Below are 27,796 nucleotides of genomic sequence, written 5' to 3' on the forward strand. Positions count from 1 at the left end.
TAATTTACTTGGATTTCAGCAAAGCCTTTGATACAGTTCCTCATAGGAGGCTGTTGAACAAACTTGAAGGGCTGAAGTTAGGACCCAAAGTGGTGAACTGGGTCAGAAACTGGCTATCGGACAGACGCCAGAGGGTGGTGGTTAATGGAAGTCGCTCGAAGGAAGGAAAGGTGACTAGTGGAGTCCCTCAGGGTTCGGTGCTGGGGCCAATCCTGTTCAATATGTATGTAAGTGACATTGCTGAAGGGCTAGAAGGAAAAGTGTGCCTTTTTGCAGATGATACCAAGATTTGTAACAGAGTAGACACCGAAGAGGGAGTGGAAAATATGAAAAAGGATCTGCAAAAGATAGAGGAATGGTCTAATGCCTGGCAACTAAAATTCAATGCAAAGAAATGCAGAGTAATGCATTTGGAGATTAATAATAGGAAGGAACCATATATGCTGGGAGGAGAGAAGCTGATATGCACGGACGGGGAGAGGGACCTTGGGGTGATAGTGTCCAAAGATCTAAAGGCGAAAAAACAGTGTGACAAGGCAGTGGCTGCTGCCAGAAGGATTCTGGGCTGTATAAAAAGAGGCGTAGTCAGTAGAAGGAAGAAGCTGTTGATGCCCCTGTACAGGTCATTGGTGAGGCCCCACTTGGAGTATTGTGTTCAGTTTTGGAGACCGTATCTGACGAAAGACGTAAGAAGACTTGAGGCGGTCCAGAGGAGGGCGACGAAAATGATAGGAGGCTTGCGCCAGAAGACGTATGAGGAGAGACTGGAAGCCCTGAATATGTATACCCTAGAGGAAAGGAGAGACAGGGGAGATATGATTCAGACGTTCAAATACTTAAAGGGTATTAACGTAGAACAAAATCTTTTCCAGAGAAAGGAAAATGGTAAAACCAGAGGACATAGTTTGAGGTTGAGGGGTGGTAGATTCAGGGGCAATGTTAGGAAATTCTACTTTACGGAGAGGGTGGTGGATGCCTGGAATGCGCTCCCGAGAGAGGTGGTGGAGAGTAAAACTGTGACTGAGTTCAAAGAAGCGTGGGATGAACACAGAAGATTTAGAATCAGAAAATAATATTAAAGATTGAACTAGGCCAGTTACTGGGCAGATTTGTACGGTCTGTGTCTGTGCATGGCCGTTTGAAGGAGGATGGGCTGGAGTATGTCTTAACAGAGATTTTGGCAGTTGGAACTCAAGCACAGTACCGGGTAAAGCTTTGGATTCTCGCCCAGAAATAGCTAAGAAGAAGAAAAAAAAAAAAAAATTTAAATTGAATCAGGTTGGGCAGACTGGATGGACCATTCGGGTCTTTATCTGCCGTCATCTACTATGTTACTATGCTTCTGGAATCCGGTATGGGTGTTGCCCAACCACAACTGCTGGATCTGTGATTATATCATGGTATACAAGCTAAGTCCAGCCCACAGTTCTGGAGAACACATCCCTATTCTGGAGGACTAAATGTTCCATGTCAGCTTTCTGGATGTTTGAAAGCTGGGCTCCAAAAGGAACCTGTGGCTCTGGCTTGGTCAGGGCCTCTGGTCTGAAGTCTTCATCCTGGAGCAGCGTCATGTTCACCAGAGCCCATTTCTTTAATAAATTGATGTGATAAATTTTACTCTGGTGCTCATATCTGGTTGGGTCACCTAGTCGTAGACAGAATATGTTTTTTACACTATCTCATAAGGCCTTGCCACTTGCAAAGTAGATTGCTTTCTGATGAGGGCAGAAGTATTAAGACCCGATATCTTAGTTGAAAGGTTCTCTGGATGGCTGTCTGATTATAGGCTCAGGCTTTTCCCACCTGAGCCTTCTCTAAGCAGAGTTTTACAACCTCCTCTGCCTTCTTTAATCTCTCTTGTATCTGGACCCCACTATCCACTTGGTTCTTCCCTGGGCTAGATTCATCTTCCCAGGCTTCTTGGATAACATCCAAGATTCCTCTGGGCCTTCTCCCATACAAAATCATTGGTCAATATAAGTGGTACAGAAATTTTTAATAAAGGGTCAGAGAACCCTGTTGAACTCTGGGGCATTTCTCAGATGGCAGCACATAAGACAGGAAGATGTCCAAGTTTTTCCCATTTTTATCCACAAATTTCTTTAACATTTGTTTCAGTGTATTGTTAAATTGTTTAACCAGGCCATCTTTCTGGGGGTGGTACACAGAAGTCTTCAAGGTTTTCACTTTCAATAAGTCATACATAAACTGGAGAAAATATTTCTTCACTCAACGTGTAATTAAACTCTGGAATTTGTTGCTGGAGAATGTGGTGAAAGCAGTTAGCTTAGCAGGGTTTTAAAAAAAAGGTTTGGATAATTTCCTAAAAAAGAAGTCTACAGGCCTTTTTCATGTTTTCCACTCCCTTCGGGGTATCCACTCTGTTATAAATCTTACATAAATTACATAAAGTATGACGGCAGAAAAGGGCCGACGGCCCAACAAGTCTGCCCATGCAAAGAACCCTCCCCCTAAAAAAAACTTCCCCTAAGCATTTCCCCGGAGCAAACCCACATGTTTATCCCATTGTCTCTTGAAGTCGAGCATGTTGCTGGCTTCGACTACCTGGCGTGGAAGACCATCTTGGTATCATCCACAAAAATCCAAACCCTTCAGCAATATCGCTCATAAACATATTGAAGAAAATCAGCCCCAGCACCGATCCCTGGGGCACTCCACTACTCACATTTCCTTCTTCCAAACAAATTCCATTAATCACCATCCTCTTACGTCTATCCATCAACCAGTTCACCAATTTGGGGCCTAAACTTTAGCCCGTGAAGTTTAAGAGCATCTTGTGAGGAACCATGTCAAAAACTTTGCTGAAATTTAAGTAAATTATATCTAGCATACTTCCTTGATCTATTTCGCTGGTCACCCAAAGAATTCAATCAGATTCATTTGGCATGATTTACCTCTAGATCAGGGGTAGGCAATTCCGGTCCTCGAGAGCTGGAGCCAGGTCAGGTTTTCAGGATATCCACAATGAATATGTGTGAGATTGATTTGCATGTACTGCTTCCTTGAGATGCAAATCTATCTCATGCATATTTATTGTGGATATCCTGAAAACCTGACCTGGCTCCGGCTCTCAAGGACTGGAATTGCCTACCCCTGCTCTAGGTGACTTACAATTCGACATACAAAATAAATCAAGAAACAAATGACAATCAATCTTTTAATAATGTACCTACTAGTTAAGTATTGTTATTTATTTAGATTTAGACTATAGTATGACATGCAACTGTAGAGAATGACATGGGAACAAATTTGTCCCCTTTCCCACGGGATCTCAATATCCCCGTGCCATTCCCACGAGTTCTGTCCCTGTCCCCATTCCTGCAAGCTCTGCCTTAACTACACAAGCTTCAAACACTTATGATTGTAAAGTGTTTGAGGCTTGTGCAGATGAGGACAGAAGTTGCAGGAATGGGGCAGGGGCAGGGATAGAGAGATCCCACAGGATAGGGAAAATTTTCCCCATGTCATTCTCTAACTAGGGCAGTCTCTTCCCTCTTTTGCCCATCAAAGGAAAGACAGCCTATTAGGAAGCACTAATAGTCAAGCCTGTCTCTTCTACCCTATTCATACATATATATACCACTTTATTCCTCAAAACTGTACCCAAAGCTATTTACCAGTACATCAAAATATAATGCATCAGTATAGCAATGAAAGTTCCTAAAGCAGATTTACTCTGGACTAGATTCACTAAGCAAACCGATCGTGTACTGATCAGTAAGCGACCCCTTTGTGACCCGATTTTACTCTGGTCCGATTCACTTACCTCTTTGCTGATCCGATCCGCACATGCAAATGAGGGGAATGGCATGTAAAGTAGGTAGGGTTGTGATTCACAGCACAAATTTCACGATCCGACTGGGCTGGCCGATCAACCCAAGAAGCGACTGCTGGGGACCAGTCGCAAATGTCCTTTCCAATTCTCCAGCTCCATTGCCACCCTGTTCTCTGCTTCCCCGAATCTCTCCTACCTGCCGCCCTGCTCTCCCCCAAATTGCCACTCGAATCTCCCCTGCCTGCCGCTCTGCTCTCCCCTGAATCTCTCCTGCTCTTCCCCACACAGCGAGCCTCTGGAGTACTGCGTTCAATATTGGTCGCCGTACCTTAAGAAGGATATGGCGATACTCGAGAGGGTTCAGAGGAGAGCGATGCATTTGATAAAAGGTATGGAAAACTCTTTCATACACTGAGACTGGAGAAACTGTGGCTCTTTTCCCTGCAGAAGAGGAGGATTAGAGGGGATATGATAGAGACTTACAAGATCATGAACGGCATAGAGAAAATGGAGAGAGACAGATTCTTCAAACTTTCGAAAACTACAAGAACGAGAGGGCATTCAGAAAAGCTGAAAGGGGATAGATTCAAAACCAATGCTAGGAAGTTTTTCTTCACTCAGCGGGTGGTGGACACCTGGAATGAGCTTCCAGAGGGCGTGATAGGACAGAGTACGGTATTAGGGTTCAAGAAGGGATTGGACAATTTTCTGAAGGAAAAGGGGATAGAGGAGTACAGATAGAGGACTACTACACAGGTCCTCGACCTGTTGGGCCACCGCGCAAGCGGACTGCTGGACACGATGGACCTCTGGTCTGATCCAGCAGAGGCATTTCTTATGTTCTTAACCTGTGGGTTTAAAGCGGGTTAAAACCACGGGCTCGCTGGGCTAAAAAGTAAAGTAAAAAAAAAAGTTGCAGCTCAGATGTGTCTTAGACGTATGCGCAGACCATCTACAGATCGTACACTAGCGATCCGTGCCGGCAGTTGGGGGCGTTCCTCCGATCGCCCCATTTGAATATTACTTGTTGAAGAATCCATTGGACCTGCCCGGTTCAGACACAGATCGGTCACAATCGGGCAGGTTAGTGAATATAGCCTTCTATTCCTACTCTCACTAGATAAATTATAATCCATTTAACTAGACAACAACACTCCTTCCAAAGCAACACAAAGCCATAGTAAAAGACAAGTGAAAATTAGTCTGTTTAGTTAACTAGACCTCACTTGATCTTAATAGGAGTTAAGAACATAAGAGCATATGAAAAGCCATACTGGGGGTTAGGCAAAAGATCCATCTAGCCAAGTATCCTGCATTCAACAGTAGCCCATTCAGATCACGAGTACCTGACAGAATCCCAAAGAGTAGCCTGCTTTCATGGTACCTATCCCAAGGATAAGTAGTGGCTATTCCCCAACTCTACCTTAACAGTTTATGGACTTTACCTCTAGGAATTGATCCAAATCCATTTTAAACCCAGCTACACTGTCTACATCAGGGGTGTCCAACCTTTTGGTTTCCCTGGGCCGCATTGGCCGAAAAAAATGTTTCTGGGGCCGCACAAACGCTGCAGCAAGACAGAGGAGGGAGCCGGCAAGACGGTAAACACCTGGGGACAGCAGAGGAAAACACTGCATTGCCCTTGACCGGGGCCACACAAAATACTTCACGGGCCGCAGGTTGGACACCTCTGGTCTACATTTTTCACATAAGAATGTAAGAATAGCATCAGACCAATGATTCATCAAGCCCAGTAGCCTGTTCTCACAGTGGCCAATCCAGGTCCCTAGTACCTAGCCAAAACCCAAGGAGTAGCAACATTCCATGCTACCAATCCAGGGCAAGCAGTGGCTTCCCTCACTATATCCTCTAGCAAAGTTCCAGAGCTTAATTATGCAGAGTGAATTTTTTTTTTCTCCTACATGTTTATTTATGAAATGTTACTATATAACTTCATAGCCTGTCCCCTAGACTTTTGTACTTTTTGAGAGAGTAAGCAATACATTCACATTTACCTTTCCACTCCATTCAGAATTTTAAAGGCCTCTATGAAACTCCCCTCAGACATCTTTCCTCCAGGCTTAAGAGCCCTAACCTATTTAAGCTTTCCTCATTTGAATGTTGTCTCACCCTCTTAATCATTTTTATTTCCCTTCTGTATATCTTTCCTAAATCTGCTATATTACTGGTACAGAAAAAGAGCAAAAGAAAGAAATCACCTATTATAGAATTGCCAGAAACGTCAATATATTATTCTTTGAATTTCCTACAACAATTATAATCGGCAACAATTATATATTTTCAAGATTGGTTTTTCCTATTTCTGTATGTATATTTACCCTCTTTCCCCTTCCCAGCCCTCTGATTTTGAAAAAAAAAAAAAAAAAGCCTACCTCCTCAGAGGTGACCAGAATTGGGCTTAATGGTTCCTCTTGACTTTTGTCCATCTCTGTTCCCTTGCTGTCTCTCAGGCAATGCAGGTGAAACAGAGATAGCAGCCAAGTCAAGGAAGCTCAGTGCCAATATCACAATGGATTATGACATCACTGATGTTAGAGACACATGCAAATGGTGGGAGATCAGTAGCAATACAACTACCTCCTTGTTTTTTGAAACGACACACTTATGGGTACGTTCTTATAAGGCTACATAATCTTAACTTCTCCCCTGACTTTTCATGCTGGCTAGCCAGCTGGAAAAATATTCATTCCTTTACCAGAACAGTAGCACTCCTTATAACTCCAAGGTCACATTCACACAATCTTCCCCCCCCCCCCCCGTCCTTTCTGTGCTCTCTCTCTCTCCCCCCCTCCCCTTTATGTTTTTGCTTTCCTTCCCCTTGCTTTGACCCTTCCCCTTAGTCTTATTTGATCTGATTTATTTCCTTTATATACTACCCAGGACACAAGGTTTAAGAGCAGTTTACATTCAAACAAACTACTAGCTTACAATTAGGTTTTACATTGACCATAATATCAAGACAGCACTATCAGATCTACTAGCAGAGAATATCTAATGATTACAAAATTATTAGAGTGTGAAATGCTGAAGAAAATAACCAGGCTTTCTTTTCAACACCTTGCAAAATGCAAAATATCCTGACAAATCAGAAATTGTTGTAGGTAAGGTGTTCCAAAGTGAAGGGCCTGCATCTGAGAATACTCTTTTTCTGGTAGATGTTAGATATTTATGTAGAGAGGGAAGCTCCAGCAAACTACGTTGAGATGAGCAAAATACTCTTTCACGATGTAGTTCTAGCAACTTTGCCCTAAGATAACCTGGCTGATGTAACAAAATGCTTTAAATACAAGGCAAAGTAATTTAAAGAAATCCACTCAGTGATAAGCAGCCAATGCAAATCTTTGAGAATAGGTTTTAAATGATCGATTTTCTTAAATGGAATCAATCATGCTGCTGTGCTCTTGACCAACTGAAATCTATTGAGATCCACTTTAGGAAGGCCAAATTGAAACAGCACATTGCAATAAGCCAGTCTACTGATGACAAATACAAAAATTAGTTTCACCAGATTTTCCTTTGTTAGAAGAGATCACAATTGTCAGATAAATCAAATCTGAAAGTAGTAGGATTTGACTACAGTATTATATTACATTGCTTTTCAAATTTCAATTCTAAATCGCAACAGACTACTAATGTACTAATGTGGTGATTTCTGATTTCATGGGAATTGGTTGACCTCCCATTTTTTGATGTATCTGAATGCTGTTGTCTAGATATCCAGCAGAACAGTATTAAGAAATAGATCATGCCCCCGCAGCCAGGTCTCCAGCAAATCAAGACAACTATTCAGGTCTGTCATTACATCAAGCTGGTCTTCTTTCATAAACACTAATCTAAATGTCATCAAAGAAAAGATGAAATTTAAAATTCCGCCATCAAGTATGTTCGTTAAAGGGATCAAATATAAATTGTGGTCCTTGAGATCCATGGTTGCCTACCTTGCTTTAGAACATTCAATAATAAGGATGAGCTCTTGTTTTCAACATGGAAAAATTCAATGACATATCCCATGTCAATCATTCATTTGCAAATGAAAATGAGCAGAACCGAAAAAAACATAGCATTATGTTTTTTTCATATGCTTGCTTGGAATTTTGGAAGTTTGCAATTGATTTTCTCATGGAAAGCTGTTACTGTTGTACAGAGTCTCAATGAGTACATCGTTCAATTAAGTGTTTTTGGGTTTCCTGATGCAGAACACGAAACGGGGCCGCGTTGAGACCCCTGAGAGCTATACTTACAAGATAAGTGTTCCAAACTAGCAATCCAGTGAGATTTGTGGCATAAGAAATTTGAATACTTACGCCAGCCTTACAAGCAAGTCTAATTATCAATACATGTTTTACCAGTGTTCAGAGTGTTTTTTCATGAAACATATGCAATGATTGGATGGTAAACTCTTACCCCAAGAGGAGGTTCTCACCCCCTCTTCAGAATTTCATTTCTCTGAGCGTACAGCTAATGAGTTATTCATTTTCTCCACACTGGTAGTTTCACACTGGTAGTTTCACACTGGTAGTTATTATATAGTCAGTCTCTCATTATATATAAAGATGGATGCAAGGCAGAAAGTGAAGATGGAGAGAAAAACAGTCAATGGACAAGAAGGCCCTGGAAACAGTTAAAAGCACAGAAAAATAGTCACCAGACAACAAAGGTAGGGAAAATGATTTTATTTTCAATATAGTGATTGAAATGTTTCAGTTCTGAGAAAGGAAAGATGTTTAACTTTAACTGTGAGGGCCACAGAAAAAAATAGGGTACTTGGAGGGCCGCAGAAAAATAGTTAATGTCTTATTAAAGAAATGACAATTTTTCATGAGGTAAAGCTCTTTATAGTTTTTAAATTTTTCCTTTAACAGATAAAGGAAAGATTTATAGACTATAGAGTTTTACCTTATGCAAAATTGTAATTTCTTTAATAAGACATTAACTATTTTTCTGCGGCCCTCCAAGTACCTACAAATCTAAAATGTGGCCCTGCAAAGGGTTTGAGTTTGACACCACTGTCCTATAGGGTTTGTTCCTAGGAGGATTAAATTTCTCTGAGCATTTGTGAGATTGAAAATTGTTTTTTGCAGTAATAGATATCTTTATCAAAATATTTTTGAGCACACACTATTATTATATTCTCTAATGTAGACCATTAAGGTTTTGATGTAGATCATCGATGCCTCGATGGAGAGTGTCGATGTCTACTGGAAGAGCACTGACAGGAAACAGAGTGGACTGTCAGTGCAGACCTGGAATCAGTACCATGCGGCCTTGAAATGCTACACTTAGGATGAGACAGTACTTAGGGAGTCGATGCAAGCACCGGTGTCAAGTGCAGTTTGAACATGTCGCACAGCTCCCTGTGGATAAACTCACTGAGTTGTTCCTTGAAGATTTGTATTGGTATCCTTTGGTCAATAGCCAGTTCCATGGATGTGGCAGAGTGGCAAGGAGGATTCACGCCCTGAAGGAGAGACAACCTGCACTAAAGGAGAACATTGGCATCAACTCTTGGCCTGCATCGAGGTATTTGATACTATAGAGGCCTGCAACACTTGCTGGGAAGAGGATGGCTTCTTAGCAGGCTTCTCTGAAGCCTTAATAACATCTGATGTCAATGCCGATACTGATGGCTCAGATTGAATCCCAGAGTCCATTGTCAAGCTGAAGAGTTTTTCTTGTTGGATGCGATGAGCCTTCAATGAGGGCTTCTGTAGTGTGGAACAATGAGTATAAGTGTCTACCCGAGGTTCAGGACCCAAACACTGCAAACATCAACTATGTGGGCCAGTGAATGAAATAGGGCGCTGACTCCAAAAGCACTTCTTAAAACTGCTTAAAAGTTTTGACATCAATGGCAAAATCTCGGCGGCAAGGTTAAACTCAATGGTGAAAGAAAAAGAAGAAAACCTACCAAGATTGAAGGCCCGACTACAAAAAAAAAAAAAGAAAAAGAAAAACCTTTTTTTTTTTTTAACAGAACAAAGATACAAAAAAAGTAATTGACAAGAAGGCAATGATCGCACTGGACAGAGTCCAGAAAAAAAGCACTTCGTTCTGCAAAAAACGAACTAAGGTATCGCGAGCTGGCATCAGGTGGGAAGGCATTTGCACATGCAGGCAGTCGCAAACTTTCTAAAAATCTTAAATACACTTTTACCACTGTCAATACTGGGTTCTGTGGATGACATCACCCACATGTGACAATATGATGCCTACTTGTCCTAGGATAAACGTCTTTTCTGGTTGCTGTTCTAGGAATATGACATCCTTTTCTGGGTTTTCTAGACCCTCCATATCAAAGCATTCGAATTCTCCAGATTCCAGAAAGCTTGCAAGGCCCAATTGGTCACTGAACTCTGGAAAGATCTTCTCAGATTACCTGTTTGGAAACTTCCAATACCAATAGAATGGTGCAGGAGAAGGATGACAAATCTCTAGATTTGGGAATCAGTGAGACTCTGCAAACTGCAGTATGCCCGATAGGGCAGGTCAGACAGATGCATAACAAATTGACTGAAGCAGAGATAAAATTTCCTGCATATTAGAGGTGTTTTTATCTACAGATTGAGGTGAGGTGATGGCCAATCAGCTAAAGCATGAAGGGGCATTTCCTAGAGGGCAGGGAGTGTAGCAGGTGGCACAAACACTTCCCATTTGCCTTGTTGCTGGTCACTTAAGATTCTAGGTAGAAATAGGAGATACTGTCTTTTGGTGGGAATAGACACCAGTGTCCCTTTAAAGATATGTTCAGAGTACATGAAAAAGTCATAGAAATCAAGACTATTTTTGCATATTTGAGTGGGGGCTCTCCTGAGGACTCAGAGGTGTGCTTGAGGGTGACCAGGTAGGGGGATCAATTGCCAGGGTATATAAAAAGAAGAAAAGTGGCTCTCTTACTCTCTGGTTTTATCACTTGCTCTGTGTCATTTACTTCCTGCACTGCTCTATATTCTGTTCTGAAATCAAGGACCATGGTGTTTGAAAGCAGCCCAGCCATTCCATGGCTCCAATTACTATATCTGTAGCTTCTGTGGCTATCCAGTAAGGGTCTCATGGAATGAGGGAAATGAATCCATCCATATTCCTTTTTAGGAGGGTGGGGGAAGGAGCAAAGAGTTAATATGAGCCAAAATGAAAAACTAAAAAGGAACAGGGACCATTCCTAGCATGGGAACTCCCATGCATGCTCTGAGCTTTTAGATAAACAGAGAATCCAGAACAGGATGTATCAATGGCATCACCCATACCTATAGTTCCATTGATTTGGCTTATCCATAGAAAAGCTCCATATGCAGAAGTTGATGATTGTCTCTCATTTGTGCCTACCTATACCCCCTTTCCCATTCTGGCTAGACCCATAAGTTTAACAGCATATCGTTTTTGTCATCTTTTTAAACCCCATTTTTTCCAATCTTGAACTAGATCCTTAAGTTTCATGTGGGCAAGTCACTTAATCCTCCACTACCCTAGGTACAAAATAAGTACAGAAAGGCAATATATCAAGTCTACTCCCCTTAACCTGAAGATATTTTTTAAATTCATTTTAAGCTAAAATGCATTGTGTTATAGGAAAACATTTTGGTTTTTAGTTTTCATGCATCTAAAGAAAACCATTAATTAGTTTGACTTGATGGACCTCTGGTCTTTTCAAAATATGCAACTGAAACAGAAATATGCAACAGAAACAGAAATATGCAACACAAAGAAGCAGAAAGACAGCAAGCCAGATGCAAACACACAGTGAGAACATAAGAAAGACAGAGAGGTGTCCATTCAGATTTGATTTAGAAACTTGGTCTTCCAGTCTTTTGCTGAAGGGGATTTCTATGGAGAATGCATTCATACCTCTGCTGGAAGGGGGCTGGCCTGTGGATCCTAGCCATATCTAGGCCCAGATGCACTAAAGTCAGCGATCGTTTAATGATCGTCGCTAAACCCGATCGGAACTGCTGATCCAGCCATGCAAATAAGGTCATTAATATTGACATGCCATGTAAACTAGAAAAGCAATGAATGCTCTAATATGGCTTTCCGATGCACAAAAAAGTGATGCTATTAGCGATCTGAAAAAAAAAAAAGCAACTGGTCAAAACCAATCACTTATCTGTCCTACCCATAGTTCAGCCCTGAAATTAGTATATTTCTAACATATCATATCTTTCTTTTTTAATAGGCACAGATGCTCTGCTAGTGTTACACATGCACAATATCTGCCCCATTAAAAAAAAACAAATGCAAACTGAAGCCTCCCTACCCGATGACAAGCCACTGTACCCCCGCCCCCCACAATGACAAAGTGTACCCGAACCCTCCGATGATGCCCACTCCCTCAGCAACCCAGTTGTGCATCCAGGCCACCTGGACACCCTCTCCCGGGCTCTCCCACAGCGCTCCCCTACACTCCCTCCCTCCTTGAAACCCCCCTACCATACACAAAGATCCCTACTCCCACCACCCCACCAATAAGACCCCAAAAGACAGCCTTTCTGGTTTGGTGGGGTCAGCTCAGAGGCAAGATGGATGCCCACTCTCTTGCCAGCAGGCCTGCCTCTTTGAAATGGTGGGCCATCCCTCACAGGCCTGATGCATCCCAGGATGCATTGGGAATGTGGCCTAAGGCCCTGATTTGTCCAGATACCCAAGGCTCCTTCCATAGGAAGGGCTTAAGGTATCCAGGCCAATCAGGGCCTTAGGCCCCTCCCTAGTGTACCAGGAATGCACAAGGAAGGGGAAGGCCCACCATTTCGAAGAGGCAGGCCTGCTGGCAACAGCAAGAGGGCATCCCTCTTGCTGGCTTCTACAAGGTACGGGGAGGGGCTGGGGGGTTGCTTGAGCTGGGGTGGGTTTCTGAGCTGACCTTCCCAAACCACTAGGGATGTCTTTTAGGGTCTTGGTGGGGTAGTGGGGGGATCTTCGTGTATGGTGGGGGTGTCGGGGGGACAATGAATAAGTGCCAGGAGGGTCCAGGTGGCCTGGATACACAACCAGGTTGCTGAAGCAGGAGGGCGTGGGCATCCCTCCTGTCAGAGTGCATTTTGTGTGTGTGTGTGGAGGAGGGGGTTCAGAGACCCATGCTTTTCATCGGGTTGAGGGGTTGCGACGGCTGTGGTTGGGAGGGGGCCAGCAGCACAATTTTTTTTTTTTTAATGAGGACATATTGTGCATGGGTAACATGCACATCTGTGTCCATTAAAAAAACAAAAAAAATTAAAGGTTTCCTACCTTGAACAGCTGAGTAGCAAGAGGCTGCTTCTGGACTTTCCCTGCCTCTCAGATGTTCGGGCTTCCCCTGCCAGCTCTGCGCATGTGTGTCACTCTCATAGCAATTCATAGGTGGGATCGGACGGGGATTACGACAAACCTCCGCTCAAATCATTTGCATGCAAACTTGTTTGAGCATCAGTTGCTCTTTTGGATGCAGCCAAAATCAGACCGCAGCAGACCCATGCAGTCTTACCAACTCTGTTTAGTGAATCTAGGCCCTAGTGGCTGGGCAAGACTCACAATTGCAGGTTTGTGGAAAGAGTTCCGATATTTACCCAGGAGGCAGAAAATAAGAGAAAAAAACCCAGGCAGATGTAAAAAAAGCTCAAGACAACATAGCCTCGCGGTCAGTTCCAACTGAGTCAAATGACCAAAGGAACAGGAGTAAACAATTTAAAAATAATATAAAACAAAATTTAACAGAAAAAGGCAAAAATTCTTACACTCAACTCCAAAAACATAATATGTATTTATTGTTGCAGAATTACATTTTTCCTTTATACATATTTCATAAATGATACAGGATTTTACACATTCAATAATTTGTTTTCCTCCATGCCCCCTCCCCCTCTTTGCACACATACATCGATCCTTGGGAGAAGGGACTCAATTAATTTTATTTCCTTGTTTTAAAACTCTGCCCACAAAATGGATAAAACATTTAAAATAATGTAGATCAGTCATTAAAAAATTAAAAGAAACAAGGACAAAGGAAAGAAAGGAAAAGGTGAGAGGAGAGGATCGTGTATTAATTTCTCCCACTCTACAGGCAGGAGGAGAGGTGGCAGCTGTGGTCTGTTGCCACTGTGTCCTTGAATGAAGGATCCATCTTTCCAAGTGCACCATCAGTGACAGTGTGCTACAATGGGAGGTCTGGCTCTGCTTGCCGCAACATTAACCAGGTACAGAGCAAGGTCACCCAGCTTCTCTTCCACACTTGCAAGGCACTGGCTGTCTGCTTTATCTTCATTTTAATGCAATTTCTCTTTTCTCCTGAAGAGAAACCCCCCTTTCCTCAACATTGTGGGACAGGATTTTGAAAGATACAGCCTCTGAATTTATACCACATATTCCAAATCTCAAGCAGCATCTCAAACAGGAAAAAATGCCATTCTCCATATGTGCCCCATGCCTATATAAACCCCCATTTTCTAACATGCTTCTAAAAAATTGTCCTTACTACCACTCAAGTCCTCCAATGTGTCATGTGGACACAAAAATCTGTCCCCAGTGCGAGACTTGTGACACCATGGCACCATGAAAAGGTAAAGGAAGTTCTAAGACCATTTATTTTGATGATAGACCCTTGTTCCTCAGAGGGCATCCAAGTCAGGAATCAAAATACACTTACTTAACTATCTATTATTCTCCAAAACAGAATTATGATATGGCCATATAGCCTGCTGCAAAACTTAATATTTGGAGAAAACATCCTTCAGAAGACTCTGATTGAAGCACCCTCTCTCCTAAGGAGATGAGATAGAGTAGAATGATTCCTCAGTCTGATTGAACCCACTACTAGAAAAGAAATGGGGGAGACTCCCTTCTCAGGCTATAGGATACATAGAAACCTTCTCATTCATTAAGTCCAAGTATCTCTGGAGACAGAAAAGTGTTTAGCGAAAGCATGCCAGCCCCATCTTTTATTTCACAGGGGTGTTTCTCTGATAGGCATCTCACAAAGCTTGTACTATACCAGAGACTTTGGGTGAAAAACTGATCAGGGATACAAGAGAGCAGGAGACTGTATGGGCAACAATAGATCATAAAAATGGGAAGACTGCGGTGCAATGTGTATGCTGCAAACACACCCAGATGCCACTGGAAGGCAAAACTGCACAACTGCAGAATCTCCCGATGGCTTCTCTAATTGTGCATTTTATTTCTAAGCCTGAGAAGTCATGGACCCAGAGCATGAAACAAGCAGAACCCATCATCCCTCAACTGCAATAAGGAAAAAAAGGCCAAAACAAAAAAAGCACCACCATCATTACATTCTCAATATGAAACCCTGAAACATGCACTCTGCATAGTACAGAGTGAAAAACAAGAGAAATTTGTGAATCATACAATCTTTCTTCAATGCTCTTACAAGAGCAGCTCTGTCCCACTGTGCCCAATTCTCAGATTATGAGTCTTTCCATTATCTTCATTTTCTTTTCTTAAAAGTAAAAAAACAAAAAACATCTCATCCCCTGTACCAGGTCCCAGCTCACACCTGCACTGTTTTTATTTCAAAGGCCAGAATGCTCTTGCAGGTTTCTGCTATGAAAAATGTCTCTAGGCATCAATCTTTCTCTTGAATTTGCTGGATGGGAAGGTGCACCTGCAGAGGGTCCCGCAGCCGCCTCAGATCCAACTCTGCCTAAACATGAAAGAAAAGGAATAGCTGTGAGAGAAAGACCTCTGAAGTTAAAGCCCTATTATCCAGAATTGCCAGAGAAGGGGAGATGGCAATGTGTGCCTAGAGGGAAAATAGAGTAGCAGATGACAATGGATTTCATAGGAACAGGTTCCTATTATATATTCTAGTAACTGAGCTCAACTTTTACAAGGTCATAAAGAGGGCTATTTTCAAGAGTCATTTACTCATGTAAACAGCTACTTAATCTGGGTAAAAATGCTTTTTAAAAACTGCCCACCATGTATACAGTACAGGTAAACTCTATGTGAATCCTATATCAGTTAGGCTTTTTGAAAGTGTTCTGGACTCAGGTTTTCTTTCTTTTATGTTTGAAGCATGTATTTTGGTAATACCTAAAGAGGGACAATCAACAGATGACAATTGCATTAACTTATCTCTCCTTTGAATGCAGATATAACGTGGGGTTTTGTTTTTTTTACCAAAGTTCTGGTAATGTGACTGGAGCAGGTTGCTCCCCAACTGGTACACAGAGACCAAGCAGGATTTATAGAGGATGGGGGAGAGCATTCATGCCAAAGAACATCTAGGTCATAAGGGTGTTTTATAGGTTGGACTAGGGTTTTTGGAGAGCAGGGGAGAATATGGCTTAGGTGATAACTTTAAGTGGGTCAATGACCTGAAAAAGCAGTGATGGCTGCCTCGCTGAGCCATTCTCACTTACTAGGGGGATGAGGCAGGGATGCCTACTGTCACACAAGTGATAAAGAGGTTGGTTGAGTTTGCTAGAAGGGACACTAAAGTCCAGCATGGTACATAGATGACATATTTGAATCAAGAGGCTCAACAGTGGCTCTCCTTAAGAACCTGTAGCAATTTGGGGGCTATTTGGTTATAATGTGAATGCTGATAAGTCTAATATTCTGCCTAAGCAGAAAGAACTCAGATGGTGAAAAGGGAAACTCAGTGCCCATTTAAATGTAACTGATGTCTCCTGATTTGGAAAACAATCATTTGAACTTTGTTCCTATTCTGGAAAGGTTTAAAGAGAAGGGCCTCAAATGGAGAAGAAAGCAATGTTACTTACCGTAACAGTTGTTATCCAGGGACAGCAGGCAGCTATTCTCACTAGTGGGTGATGTCATCAGACAGAGCCCCGGTACGGACGTCTCACAAGCACGTGTTGCTTGTAGAAACTTAAGGTTTCTAGATGCCCGCACCGCGCATGCGCCGGTGCCTTCCTACCCGGAGATCCGGGCGTGTCTCCTCAGTTCAGGTAGCTAGCCTGAGAAGCCAACCCAGGGGAGGTGGGTGGGACGTGAGAATAGCTGCCTGCTGTCCCTGGATAACAACTGTTACGGTAAGTAACATTGCTTTATCCCAGGACAAGCAGGCAGGTATTCTCACTAGTGGGTGACCTCCAAGCTAACCTCAGTGGGATGGAGGGGGAGTTGGCGACTTAAGAGAATAAATTTTTCAATACTGTTTGGCCAAACTGTCCATCCCGTCTGGAGAGGGTATCCAGACAATAATGTGAGGTGAATGTGTGAACCGAGGACCAGGTGGCAGCCTTGCAAATTTCCTCGATTGGTGTTGATCTGAGGAATGCTACTGAGGCTGCCATTGCTCTGACCTTATGGGCTGTGACCTTACAAGGAAGTGATAATCCAGCCTGGGCATAGCAGAAAGAGATACAAGCCGCCATCCAATTAGAGATGGTGCGCTTCGATATGGGTCTTCCCAACTTATTAGGATCGAAGGAGACAAAAAGTTGAGGAGTGGATCTGTGTGGCTTGGTGCGATCCAGGTAGAAAGCCAAGGCACGTTTGCAGTCTAGAGTGTGAAGGGCCGATTCTCCGTGGTGAGAATGAGGCTTAGGGAAGAATACTGGAAGTACAATGGATTGGTTGAGATGAAATTCGGAGACCACCTTAGGCAGGAATTTCGGGTGAGTGCGGAGGACCACCTTGTCATGGTGGAATACTGTGAATGGTGGGTCCGCCATCAATGCCTGGAGTTCGCTGACTCTGCGAGCGGACGTAAGGGCTACAAGAAAAAGCACTTTCCAGGTGAGATACTTCAGAGGGGCCCTGTTGAGTGGTTCAAACGGGGGCTTCATGAGGTGGGAAAGGACTACATTGAGGTCCCAAACCACTGGGGGTGGTTTGAGAGGAGGGTTAACATGGAAGAGTCCTTTCATAAATCTGGCGACCACCGGATGGGCCGAGAGGGGTTTCCCTTGTAGAGGCTGGTGGAACGCCGCAATAGCGCTCAGATGGACTCGTATGGACGTGGACTTGAGCCCAGATTGAGATAGGTGTAGGAGATAGTCCAGCACGGAGGATAAGGAAGCTCGCTGAGGTTCCTTTGACTTAGAAACACACCATGAGGAGAATCTGGTCCATTTCTGGGAGTAGCATTGTCGAGTGGCGGGCTTCCTGGAAGCTTCCAAGACCTCCCTCACTTCTTGTGAGAATTGGTGAGGGGTTACGTTGAGAGGAACCAAGCTGTCAGGTGGAGAGACTGCAGGTTGGGATGAAGTAGTGATCCTTGATGTTGAGTAAGTAGTGAAGGAAACACTGGAAGTGGTACTGGTTCCCTGCTGCTGAGTTGAAGTAGGAGGGAGAACCAAGGTTGTCTGGGCCACCGAGGAGCTATTAGAATCATGGTGGCCCGTTCGAGTTTCAGCTTGACCAGAGTCTTCTGGATCAGCGGGAATGGTGGGAACGCATATAGAAATCGTTTCCCCCAGTTCAGTAGAAAAGCATCTGCCTCGAGGCGATGAGGAGTGTAAATCCTGGAGCAAAACTGAGGCAGTTTGGCGTTGTGGGGAGCCGCAAAGAGGTCTATCTGAGGCGTCCCCCATTGCGTGAAGATTTGGTGAAGGGGGCTGGAATGGAGAGTCCATTCGTGCGGTTGTAGCAGACGGCTTAGTTTGTCTGCTAAGACGTTGTTCTCCCCCTGGATGTATACTGCTCTGAGTAGGGCGTTGTGGCGCACCGCCCAGTCCCAGACTCGTAGAGCTTCCTGGCAAAGGAGGGCCGAGCCCGTGCCTCCTTGCTTGTTGATATAATACATGGCGGCCTGATTGTCTGTGCGAATGAGGATTACCATGTCGTGGAGTAGGTGTTGGAAAGCTTGGAGCGCATTGAAGATGGCTCTGAGTTCCAGTAGATTGATTTGGTGTAGTCTCTCCGCATTGGTCCAGAATCCTTGGGTGCGGAGACCCTCCAGATGGGCCCCCCATGCGTAATTCGACGAATCGGTCGTGAGGACTTTCTGATGGGGGGGAGAGTGCATCAGCAAACCTCTGGATAGATTCGAAGAGGTCATCCACCAAAGTAGAGACTGCCGAAGAGCAGGTGTGACTAAGATGCGTTTGGATAGTGGATCGGATGTCTGATTCCACTGTGATGTCAGGGTCCACTGGGGGATCCTGAGGTGGAGTCTGGCAAAGGGTGTCACATGTACTGTGGAGGCCATATGGCCCAGGAGCACCATCAGTTGTCTCGCCGGTAGGGTTTGGCGAGTCGACACCGACTGGCAGAGATGAAGAAGAGACTCCATGCGTTGCCGAGGTAGGAATGCTCGGAGTCGGGTGGTGTCCAGGACCGCTCCGATGAAGGGGAGGGACTGGGTGGGTTGCAGATGAGACTTGGAGAAGTTGATCTCGAAGCCCAAATTCTGGAGGAAGTAGGTTGTAGCCACGGCCGCCGAAGTGACCTCTGGGGCTGACGGGGCCTTGATGAGCCAGTCGTCGAGGTATGGGAATACCTGTAGACCCCTGTCCCGGAGTGCTGCGGCCACTACCACCAGGCACTTTGTGAAGACTCTGGGGGACGAAGATAGGCCGAATGGTAGCACTCGATACTGTAGGTGTAGATTTCCCACCCGAAATCTGAGGAACTTTCGGGAGGCCGGGTGAATGGGGATGTGAGTGTAGGCCTCCTTGAGATCCAGGGAGCATAACCAGTCGTTCTGCTCGAGGAGGGGGTATAGAGAAGCCAAAGTCAACATGCGAAACTTCTCTTTGACCAGGAACTTGTTGAGGGCCCGAAGGTCTAAAATGGGTCGCAGGTCGCCCGTTTTCTTCGGGACGAGGAAGTACCGGGAGTAAAACCCTCGGTTCAATTGGTCTGACGGGACCGGCTCGACAGCCCGAAGCTGAAGTAAGGTTTGGACTTCCTGAAGGAGAAGGGCGGTCTGCGTCGAGCTTGAAGGATACTCTCTTGGAGGATGGTCCGGGGGGACCCGGTGGAATTGAAGAGAGTATCCTTCTCTTATGATGGTGAGGACCCATAGGTCCGTGGTTATGGCCTCGCATCGATGGTAAAAAAGATGGAGGCGGCCCCCTATGGGAGAGGCCGAGGTTATGCTCCCGGGGGGGGCGTCAAAAGGGCTGGGGAGCCTTAGGTACAGCCGGTGGCTGAGGTTTTTGCTGAGACTTCTGGGGAGGTTGTCTCTTCGCAGGCTGTCTCGCAGCAGGCGTTTGTCTGGGCATGTAACGCCGCTGGTAAATCAGGGGTGGCCTGGAAGGTCGGGACTGTTGAGGTTTGGGTTTGGGCCGCAGGATGGATTGAAAGGATTTTTCATGATCCGACAGCTTCTTGGTAACAGTTTCGATAGACTCATCGAACAGGTCAGCTCCAGCACATGGTACGTTGGCGAGTCTGTCCTGTAGGTTGGGATCCATATCGATAGTACGGAGCCATGCCAGGCGACGCATAGCTACCGCGCTTGCGGCGGCGCGTGCCGAGAGTTCGAATGCATCGAAGGAGGATTGCATCAGCTGGAGGCGTAATTGGGAGAGGGAGGCTACCACTTCCTCGAACTCGAATCGAGCTTGGTTGTCTATGAACGGAGTGAACTTGCGGAGCACCGGCAAGAAGAACTCCAAATAGGAAGAGAAAAAGAAGTTGTAGTTTAGCACCCGTGACGCCATCATGGAGTTTTGGTAGAATTTTCTACCAAATTTGTCCATCGTTCTCCCCTCTCGGCCCGGCGGTACAGAGGCGTAGACCTGGGAGGGGTGAGAGCGTTTTAGGGAGGACTCGACCAGCAGGGATTGGTGGGAGAGTTGGGGGCCCTCGAACCCTTTATGGTGCACGATGCGGTATCGAGCATCGAGTTTGCTAGGGATCGCCGGTATGGAATACGGCGTTTCGAAGCACTGCATGAAGGTCTGGTCCAGTAATTTATGCAGGGGGAGCCGAAGCGACTCCGTTGGGGGGTTAGGTAAATGCATGGTGTCCAGATACTCTTTGGAGTATCGGGAGCCCGTGTCAAGGGTCACATCCAGATCATCCGCCATTTGTCGGAGGAATGATGAGAAGGACAATTGTTCCGCCAGCGTCGGTCTGTGGGACGGGCTGGCGGAGGAGGAGGCCTCCAGGTCCGTGGACATCGGGGAGTGACAAGGAGAATCGGGCACCGGTGTCTCCTCGTACTCTGGGCCCCTCGGAGGGGACGCCTCTGAAGAGGAGTATCCCCTACGTTGCAGTTTTTTCTGCGGTGACACCTCCGAATAGCGTGAGGAGTGCCAGGATGAGTGTCTCGATCGGTGCCCGTCTCGGTGGCGGGACGGGGATCGGGATTGTCTGTGCATCGCATGGTCTCCCGAGGTCCCCAAGTGGATAGGGCTGGAAGCAGTGGATCGCCACTGGGTTTGCGATGCGGGTTCCTGCGATGCTACCCAAGTCTGGTAAGGAGTACGGAGGAACTCTTCCTGACTATGCCCAGGGCTTCGAGTATCGATCGAAGGTCTGGTCCCATGTTGGCGCGGAGGCGTAATGGGTTCTAATGGCGGCATGTCGGTAAGCGAGGCTTGCCGCGTGGGTATCGCCGCCCTCCCTCGTTCGTCCTCGTCGGTTGTCGAGGTCGAACGGTGTGGGGGAGGGGGAGGGGGCGGACCGCCCCTTTGGACCGGTACCGGGAGGTCACCCTGTATGGCAGCGATGAGCCCGGGTCCGATGGTCTGCATGAGCTCAACGAATTGAGCTTCCAGCACGGACCGTAGCGAAGCCGATAGGGAGGGATCCGCACCGAAAGGGGGTCCTCCTGCACGGGCATCGCGCTCCTTCGAGGTCGAGTGCTTCTGCTTAGTAGCTTTCGGCACTTTGATGACCATTGGTGGCACTGTGGAAGGAAGAGGTACCTGAACCGAGGAGACCGGGGCAGGCACCGACGTCGAGCTCGTGGATGGTGTCGGGGCGAGCGGTGCCGGTTTCGCCGCACTCGATGCAGGAGGAGTCGATGCCGGTTTCGCCCGCACCGGGGAGGTATCAGATGAAGTGGAGGCTGAGGGATCCTTAGCTGCGTCCATCTTGAACATCGATTCCCACAATAGGCAACGCCGCTTGAATGAGCGTGCCGTAAGGGTAGAGCAAGGCCCGCACGATTTCGGGATGTGGTCAGGGCCCAAACACTGCAAACAGCGCCAGTGAGGGTCCGTGAGTGAAATCGCGCGTTGGCACTTGCTGCACTTTTTAAAACCGGTGATTGGCCGGGACATAGGCCGGAAAATCTCTGCCGCGAGGTCGAAGCCCGTGGGCCTGAGCCACGTGGCCGGCCCGTTCGACCCGCCGGAGGAAATAATCTTCTCCTTTTTTTTTTTTTGAAAAAGAAAAGAACTGTTAAAGTAATTAAAGAAACGAAAACGAAAACGCGGACAAGGAAGGCAAATTTAACTGAATTCAGCTAGCGCATGAAGAAGTTGAACTTCTCAGCTCCGCGGAAAAGAAAGAACTGAGGAGACACGCCCGGATCTCCGGGTAGGAAGGCACCGGCGCATGCGCGGTGCGGGCATCTAGAAACCTTAAGTTTCTACAAGCAACACGTGCTTGTGAGACGTCCGTACCGGGGCTCTGTCTGATGACATCACCCACTAGTGAGAATACCTGCCTGCTTGTCCTGGGATAATGTGCATTAACCTGGGTGAGGAAAATGAATACAGTATGAACTGGTTGCCCTGAATTCCTTCTCTCTATTACAGTGCCAGCTGCATTCACTAATGGATTTTTCACAGCTTAGAGAGAATAACCTCCAGTTTCATTGGGAAGACAGACATGATACAGTGAACATCAAAACTTTACAGAGAAGGGAGGAGGAAGAAGGATTCAATCTTTATTTATTGAGATTAACTGCCTTTATGAAGATATTCACCCAAGGCAGTATACTCTACAGCAGGTATAAGTCAACATAAAACCTATAATTTTGTTAACAGCATAACAGTAGTAAAATGACCAAATATAAATAGAGAATGTATAACTATTATAATTAGTGCTTAAAAAACTAAACATTCATTGCAACAACTTTTACCAAAGAAACTAACCACAGCACACTGTAGATAAACACTTCTAAACCATGTAGCCAATGTACACCCACTTCTTAAAGCAACATTTTTATAGTTTATAAAAGAAACCAAACTAAAATTATAAAAATTAGGGAACAAGAATCCTCAACAATTAAATATATGTACTCCATTGTAAACAATGAAACAGGGTAGGGGCCAACACCTGCCTTCATGGAGAATTCTATCTTCCAGATCTCTATAACTACCATTTTGCCTCCATGTTTGGGCTGCTTTCCCAGTGGCATTCCTTATCCTGGATTAAAACTGGATACAATGGGAGCAGAAATAGGTAGAGAGACTGGGTGGTTTTCTTGTACGGGGTGTTTAATCTAAAACGGTGTTGCTCTTCAGAGCTGAGATTACATGTGGAAAGTGGTGTTATCTGAGGAAGGTGACTGGGATTGGATGGACTCTTTCCTGTTAGGCTTTTACGACTGGGTTCCTAAGCCTTGAGCAGTTTCAAAGAATGACAACTCTTGAGGTGTCTCTCTCAGCTTTTATTTGTGGGAGTGGGTGAAGCATTTTTTGTACATGGATAGACTGAGGTGGTTTGGGTTGGAAGGCATGCCTACCGGTACAGTGGTATACTGCAGCTATGGAGTTGCTTCTTTAATATAAATATATTGTGGCATTTTTGGAAGGAGTTCATTGATCTTCTGCCTCCCACCAGATAAAGAAATTTCACTTCTACAGCACATAAACTTTCTCCAGATCTCCTCTGCCCTTCCTGTGATTAGAGCTGCCTTCAAGTCCTCTGCTCCCCACTTCCTTCCCATTGCCTACCTACAATCTCTGCTACTACTTATATTGGACACAGGAAGGTTCACTCACATATTGGGAGGGATGAGAGAGCACTAGGGAACTGCAGATAGAGATTTTAAACTCAGAAAATTTTCTAGACATTTATCAATCTACCTTCTGACTTTAATGTAAAATTCTGTCAACTTCTGAAAAAAGCCAGGGCAACCCCAACTTCCTGACAACATCTCACAGGCACCCTCTTCCCCAAACATGTGGATGCTAGTGGTGTAACCAGACTTAGTATTTTTGGTGGACCCAAAGTTAATTTGAATGAGCCCTTCCACACACCCCTCAATCGAATATGAATTTTTTTAACCTTCCCCCTCAGCTTCCCCACTTCCCCCCCCCCCCCCCGGATTCCATATCTCTCCCTAATCCAACACCCACAAACCAACAACTCCTCTCATCTCTGAACTCCCTCCTTGGTGTACTTCAGAAGCAGCCAAGCTTGCCAGGCTGGCACAAGTAATCAAAATGAAGTGGGGATATAGAGACTGAAGGCGGGCAAATGTCAGGCCACCAGCCAAGGAGAAGGAGAGATGAAAGAGTGATGCTACCACTGAGCCAAAAAAGGGTAGGCCTGTGCCTACCCTTTTTGGACAAAGTATACTTAATCTAGCCCTGCCTTTGGTTAACAGATGGTACAGCACAATTACTTACCATAACAGGTATTATCCAGAGACAGCAGGCATTATCCAGAGACAGCAGGCAGATATTCTCGCATGTGGGTATGGACAGCATTAAAAGTGTAGTATCATTAAGTTTTTAGAAACTTCGCGACTGTCCGCACTACGCATGCCTTTCCGCCCGACATAGGCTCATGGTTCCTCAGTTCCATAAGCAAGCTAAGAAGGAGGTTGTGAGAATATCTGCCTGCTGTCCCTGGATAACACCTGTTATGGTAAATAACTGTGCTTTATCCCAGGACAAGCAGGCAGCATATTCTCACATGTGGGACTCCTAGCTTACTAGAATGGGATAGAGGGAGAGTTGGCCATTAAGAAAATAAATTTTGCAAAACTGCTTGGCTGACGTGACCATCTCGTCTGGAATAGGATTCCAGACAGTAGTGAGATATGAATGTGTGAACTGAGGACCAAGTAGCAGCTTTACAGATCTCAACAATAGGAGTGGAACGCAAGAAAGCAATTGAAGATGCCAAAACTTGGATCTTATGTGCTGTTACACGACCCCCAAGTTGTAGCCCAGTCTGAGCATACCAGAAGGTAATACAGGCCACCAACCATGAAGAAATAGATCTCTTGGATAAAGGCTGGCCCAACCTGTTACAATCAAAGGAGATGAACAGTTGAGGAGATGTTCTATGTGGCTTAGTCTGCTGTAAGTACTAAGCCAAAGTTTGTTTGCAGTCCACAGTATGAAGAGCTGTCTCTCCAGGGTGAGAATGAGGCTTGGGAAAAAACAATGGAAGCACAATGGATTGATTCAAATGAAATGCTGTGACTACTTTTGGTAAGAATTTTGGATGGGTGCAAAGCACTACTTTATCATGGTGGAATATTGTAAAAGCCAGGTCCGCCACCAGCCCTTGAAGTTTGCTCACTCGACAAGCAGAAGTAATGGAGATTAGAAATACCACTTTCCAAGTGAGATATTTGAGAAGAGCCAAAGACATTGATTCAAAAGGTGGCATCGTCAATTGAGAGAGAACAACATTAAGGTCCCAAACAACTGGAGGTGGTTTGAGAGATGGTTTGATATTGGGAAGTTCTTTCATGAATCTGAAAACAAGAGGATGGACAGTCAAAGATTTACCGTTGATTGGTCCTGAAAAGCACTGATAGCACTACGATGGACTCCTAACTGAAAAAGTTTTTAAGACCCGAGTTGGATAAATGAAGAAGATAATCCAATACCGAAGATATAGAGGAGGATGAAGCATCATGATGATGAAGAGTACAAACACATAGAAAACCGTGTTCATTTCTGCTGGTAGCATTGCTGTGTAGAAGGTTTTCTGGACGCACCCAAAATGAGTCGGACAGGATCGGAAAGATCAGTGTCAACTGAGGTCATCCCGAAAGGTTCCAAGTTGTCAGATGCAAGGACTGTAGATTGGGATGTAAAAGAGATCCTTGACTGTGTGAGAAGAGATGGAAAGATCTGCAGGGGCATTGGTTCCTTGACATTGAGCTGAAGTAGAAAGGAGAACCACGGTTTTCTGGGACACCAAGGGGCTATTAGGATCATAGTGGCCAACTCTCGTTTGAGCTTTAGCGTCTTGAGAATGAGAGGAATCAGTGGAAATACAGAAAGGAACTTGTGCGTCCAATCTAGAAGAAAAGCACCCACCTCCAGACATTGCGGAGCGTATCATCTGGAACAGAATTGAGGCAGCTTGTGATTTGGGGGGGATGAAAACAGGTCTATCTGAGAAGTTCCCCAAAAAGAAAATATCTGACACAAGACCGTGGAGTTGAGTGTCCACTCATGTGGTGGGAGAAATCTGCTGAGTTTGTCGGCGAGAGAATTCTTCTCTCCTTGAATATAGACCACTCTGAGGAATATGTTGTGAGCAACAGTCCAGTTCCAAATCTTCTCGGCCTCTTGACAAAGAATGAGAGACTCTGTTCCTCCTTGTTTGTTTATGTAATATATTGCCACTTGATTGTCCATGCATATTAGTAGGACCTGACTAGATACCATGTGTTGAAAAGTTTTGAGAGCATTGCAAATGGCCCTGAATTCCAAGAGATTGAAGGTAAGCGTTGAGAAGATTTACGTTTCCTACAACTTCGGTACTGATCTGAGGAAGATGATGAGGTTCGGTGTGAAGTTCTTTTCTACTTTGATGTGCTTGATGTGGAGTAATGCTTCCTGAACTTGGAACGTTGAGTCGAAGAAGAGGAACATCGGTGTCTGGAGGAAGTGGACTGAAGCACTGATGGAGAACTGGATCTTCGATGCGATTATCGACGTCGAGGAGTAGAATATCATGTTGAGGATAACTCAATGAAGACCCATGCCGACATTCTACAGGAAAGTCGACTGTGGTACCATGGGGCCTTGTAACAGTCTGCTCAGACTGGGCCGATACCAAGGGAGTTGATGTAAATGTTGGTGCATGGAGTTTGAACATATCACCAAGCTCCCTCCAGAAGAACTCATTGAGTTTCTCCCTAAAAGAAAACACCAGTACTGTTGACTTATCTGCCGGTACCATCAGTGCAGGAGAGGGTGACCTCGATAAGGATGCACATTTCTAGGGAGAGACAAACCACAAGATTGGACGTCATTGTTTAGTCTGCATCAAGCTACTGCTACCTGTGACGGCGTCTGGGATGCTGGCAGCTTCTTAGCTTGCTTCCCTGATAGTGTAAGATCTCTTGATACCAATGTTGATGCAAGAGTCTTCGATGTCGATGGCTGCAATGTCTTGTTGGTGTCAATGGCCGCACCAAACAATTTCTCCTGCTGAAGCTGAAGACTTTTGATAGAGCGTTTCTTTAAGGTGAAAAAATGGGCACAAGATTCCACCTGGTGATCAGGCCCTATATACTGACCATGAGAGTCAGTGAGAAAATAGGCCTTTAATACCTAAAGCACTTTTTAAACCCCATTAATAGTTTTGACGTAGACGGGAATATAGCTTCAGCAAAATTAAACTCAATTTTGCTGGAGAAAAGAAGCCACGAAGGCTGAAGCCAATGAGTGACGAAAAGGGAATATGGCTTCAGCAAAATTAAACTCAATTTTGCTGGAGAAAAGAAGCCACGAAGGCCGAAGACAACGAGTGACAAAAAAGAAATAAACTATTTTTTGATTTATTTTTTAAACTGAAGAGAAAAATAAGATACTGTAAAAAAGAGTAGAGAAAAAAATAAGACGTGTAGCAGGAAACCAAGGCAAATCTGAACAGAGTTCAGGTCAAAAAAGACTTCTTCGCTCTATGGAAAATGAACTGAGGAACTGTGAGCTTACATCGGGCAGGAAGGCACCCGCGCATGCGCAGTGTGGGCAGTCGCAAAGTTTCTAAAAATTTAAAGTGATACTACATTTTTTATGCTGTCCATACTGGGGCTCTGTGGATGACATCACCCACATATGAGAATATGCTGTCTGCTTGGCCTGGAATAAATGGCAATACACATAGCAACCAATAAGAAAACTAGTTGATTGTTAAAGTTTTCAAACTAGAAGAAAATGAAATAAAGGAGTAAGGAAATATTAATACTCCCCATAT

The 27,796-nt window shown here is 44.9% G+C and overlaps 1 protein-coding gene across 8 annotated transcripts in view; it reads right to left on the reverse strand.

Moving 5' to 3' along the window:
* Positions 1-27,796, reverse strand: part of MCU (mitochondrial calcium uniporter) — a 449,047-nt gene that overhangs the window by 82,242 nt on the left and 339,009 nt on the right. Inside the window, exon 9 of one of the 8 annotated variants that reach the window (XM_033940614.1) lies at positions 13,529-15,443. The exons of the other annotated variants lie outside the window; for them this stretch is intronic. Coding sequence (XP_033796505.1) covers positions 15,366-15,443 — 78 coding nt within the window. The 3' untranslated portion in view covers positions 13,529-15,365. Of the gene's footprint in view, positions 1-13,528; positions 15,444-27,796 lie in introns of those variants that run through there. 8 annotated transcript variants of the gene reach the window in all.

This window comes from Geotrypetes seraphini, chromosome 4 (assembly GCF_902459505.1).
Source record: "Geotrypetes seraphini chromosome 4, aGeoSer1.1, whole genome shotgun sequence".
Lineage (NCBI taxonomy): Eukaryota > Metazoa > Chordata > Amphibia > Gymnophiona > Dermophiidae > Geotrypetes > Geotrypetes seraphini.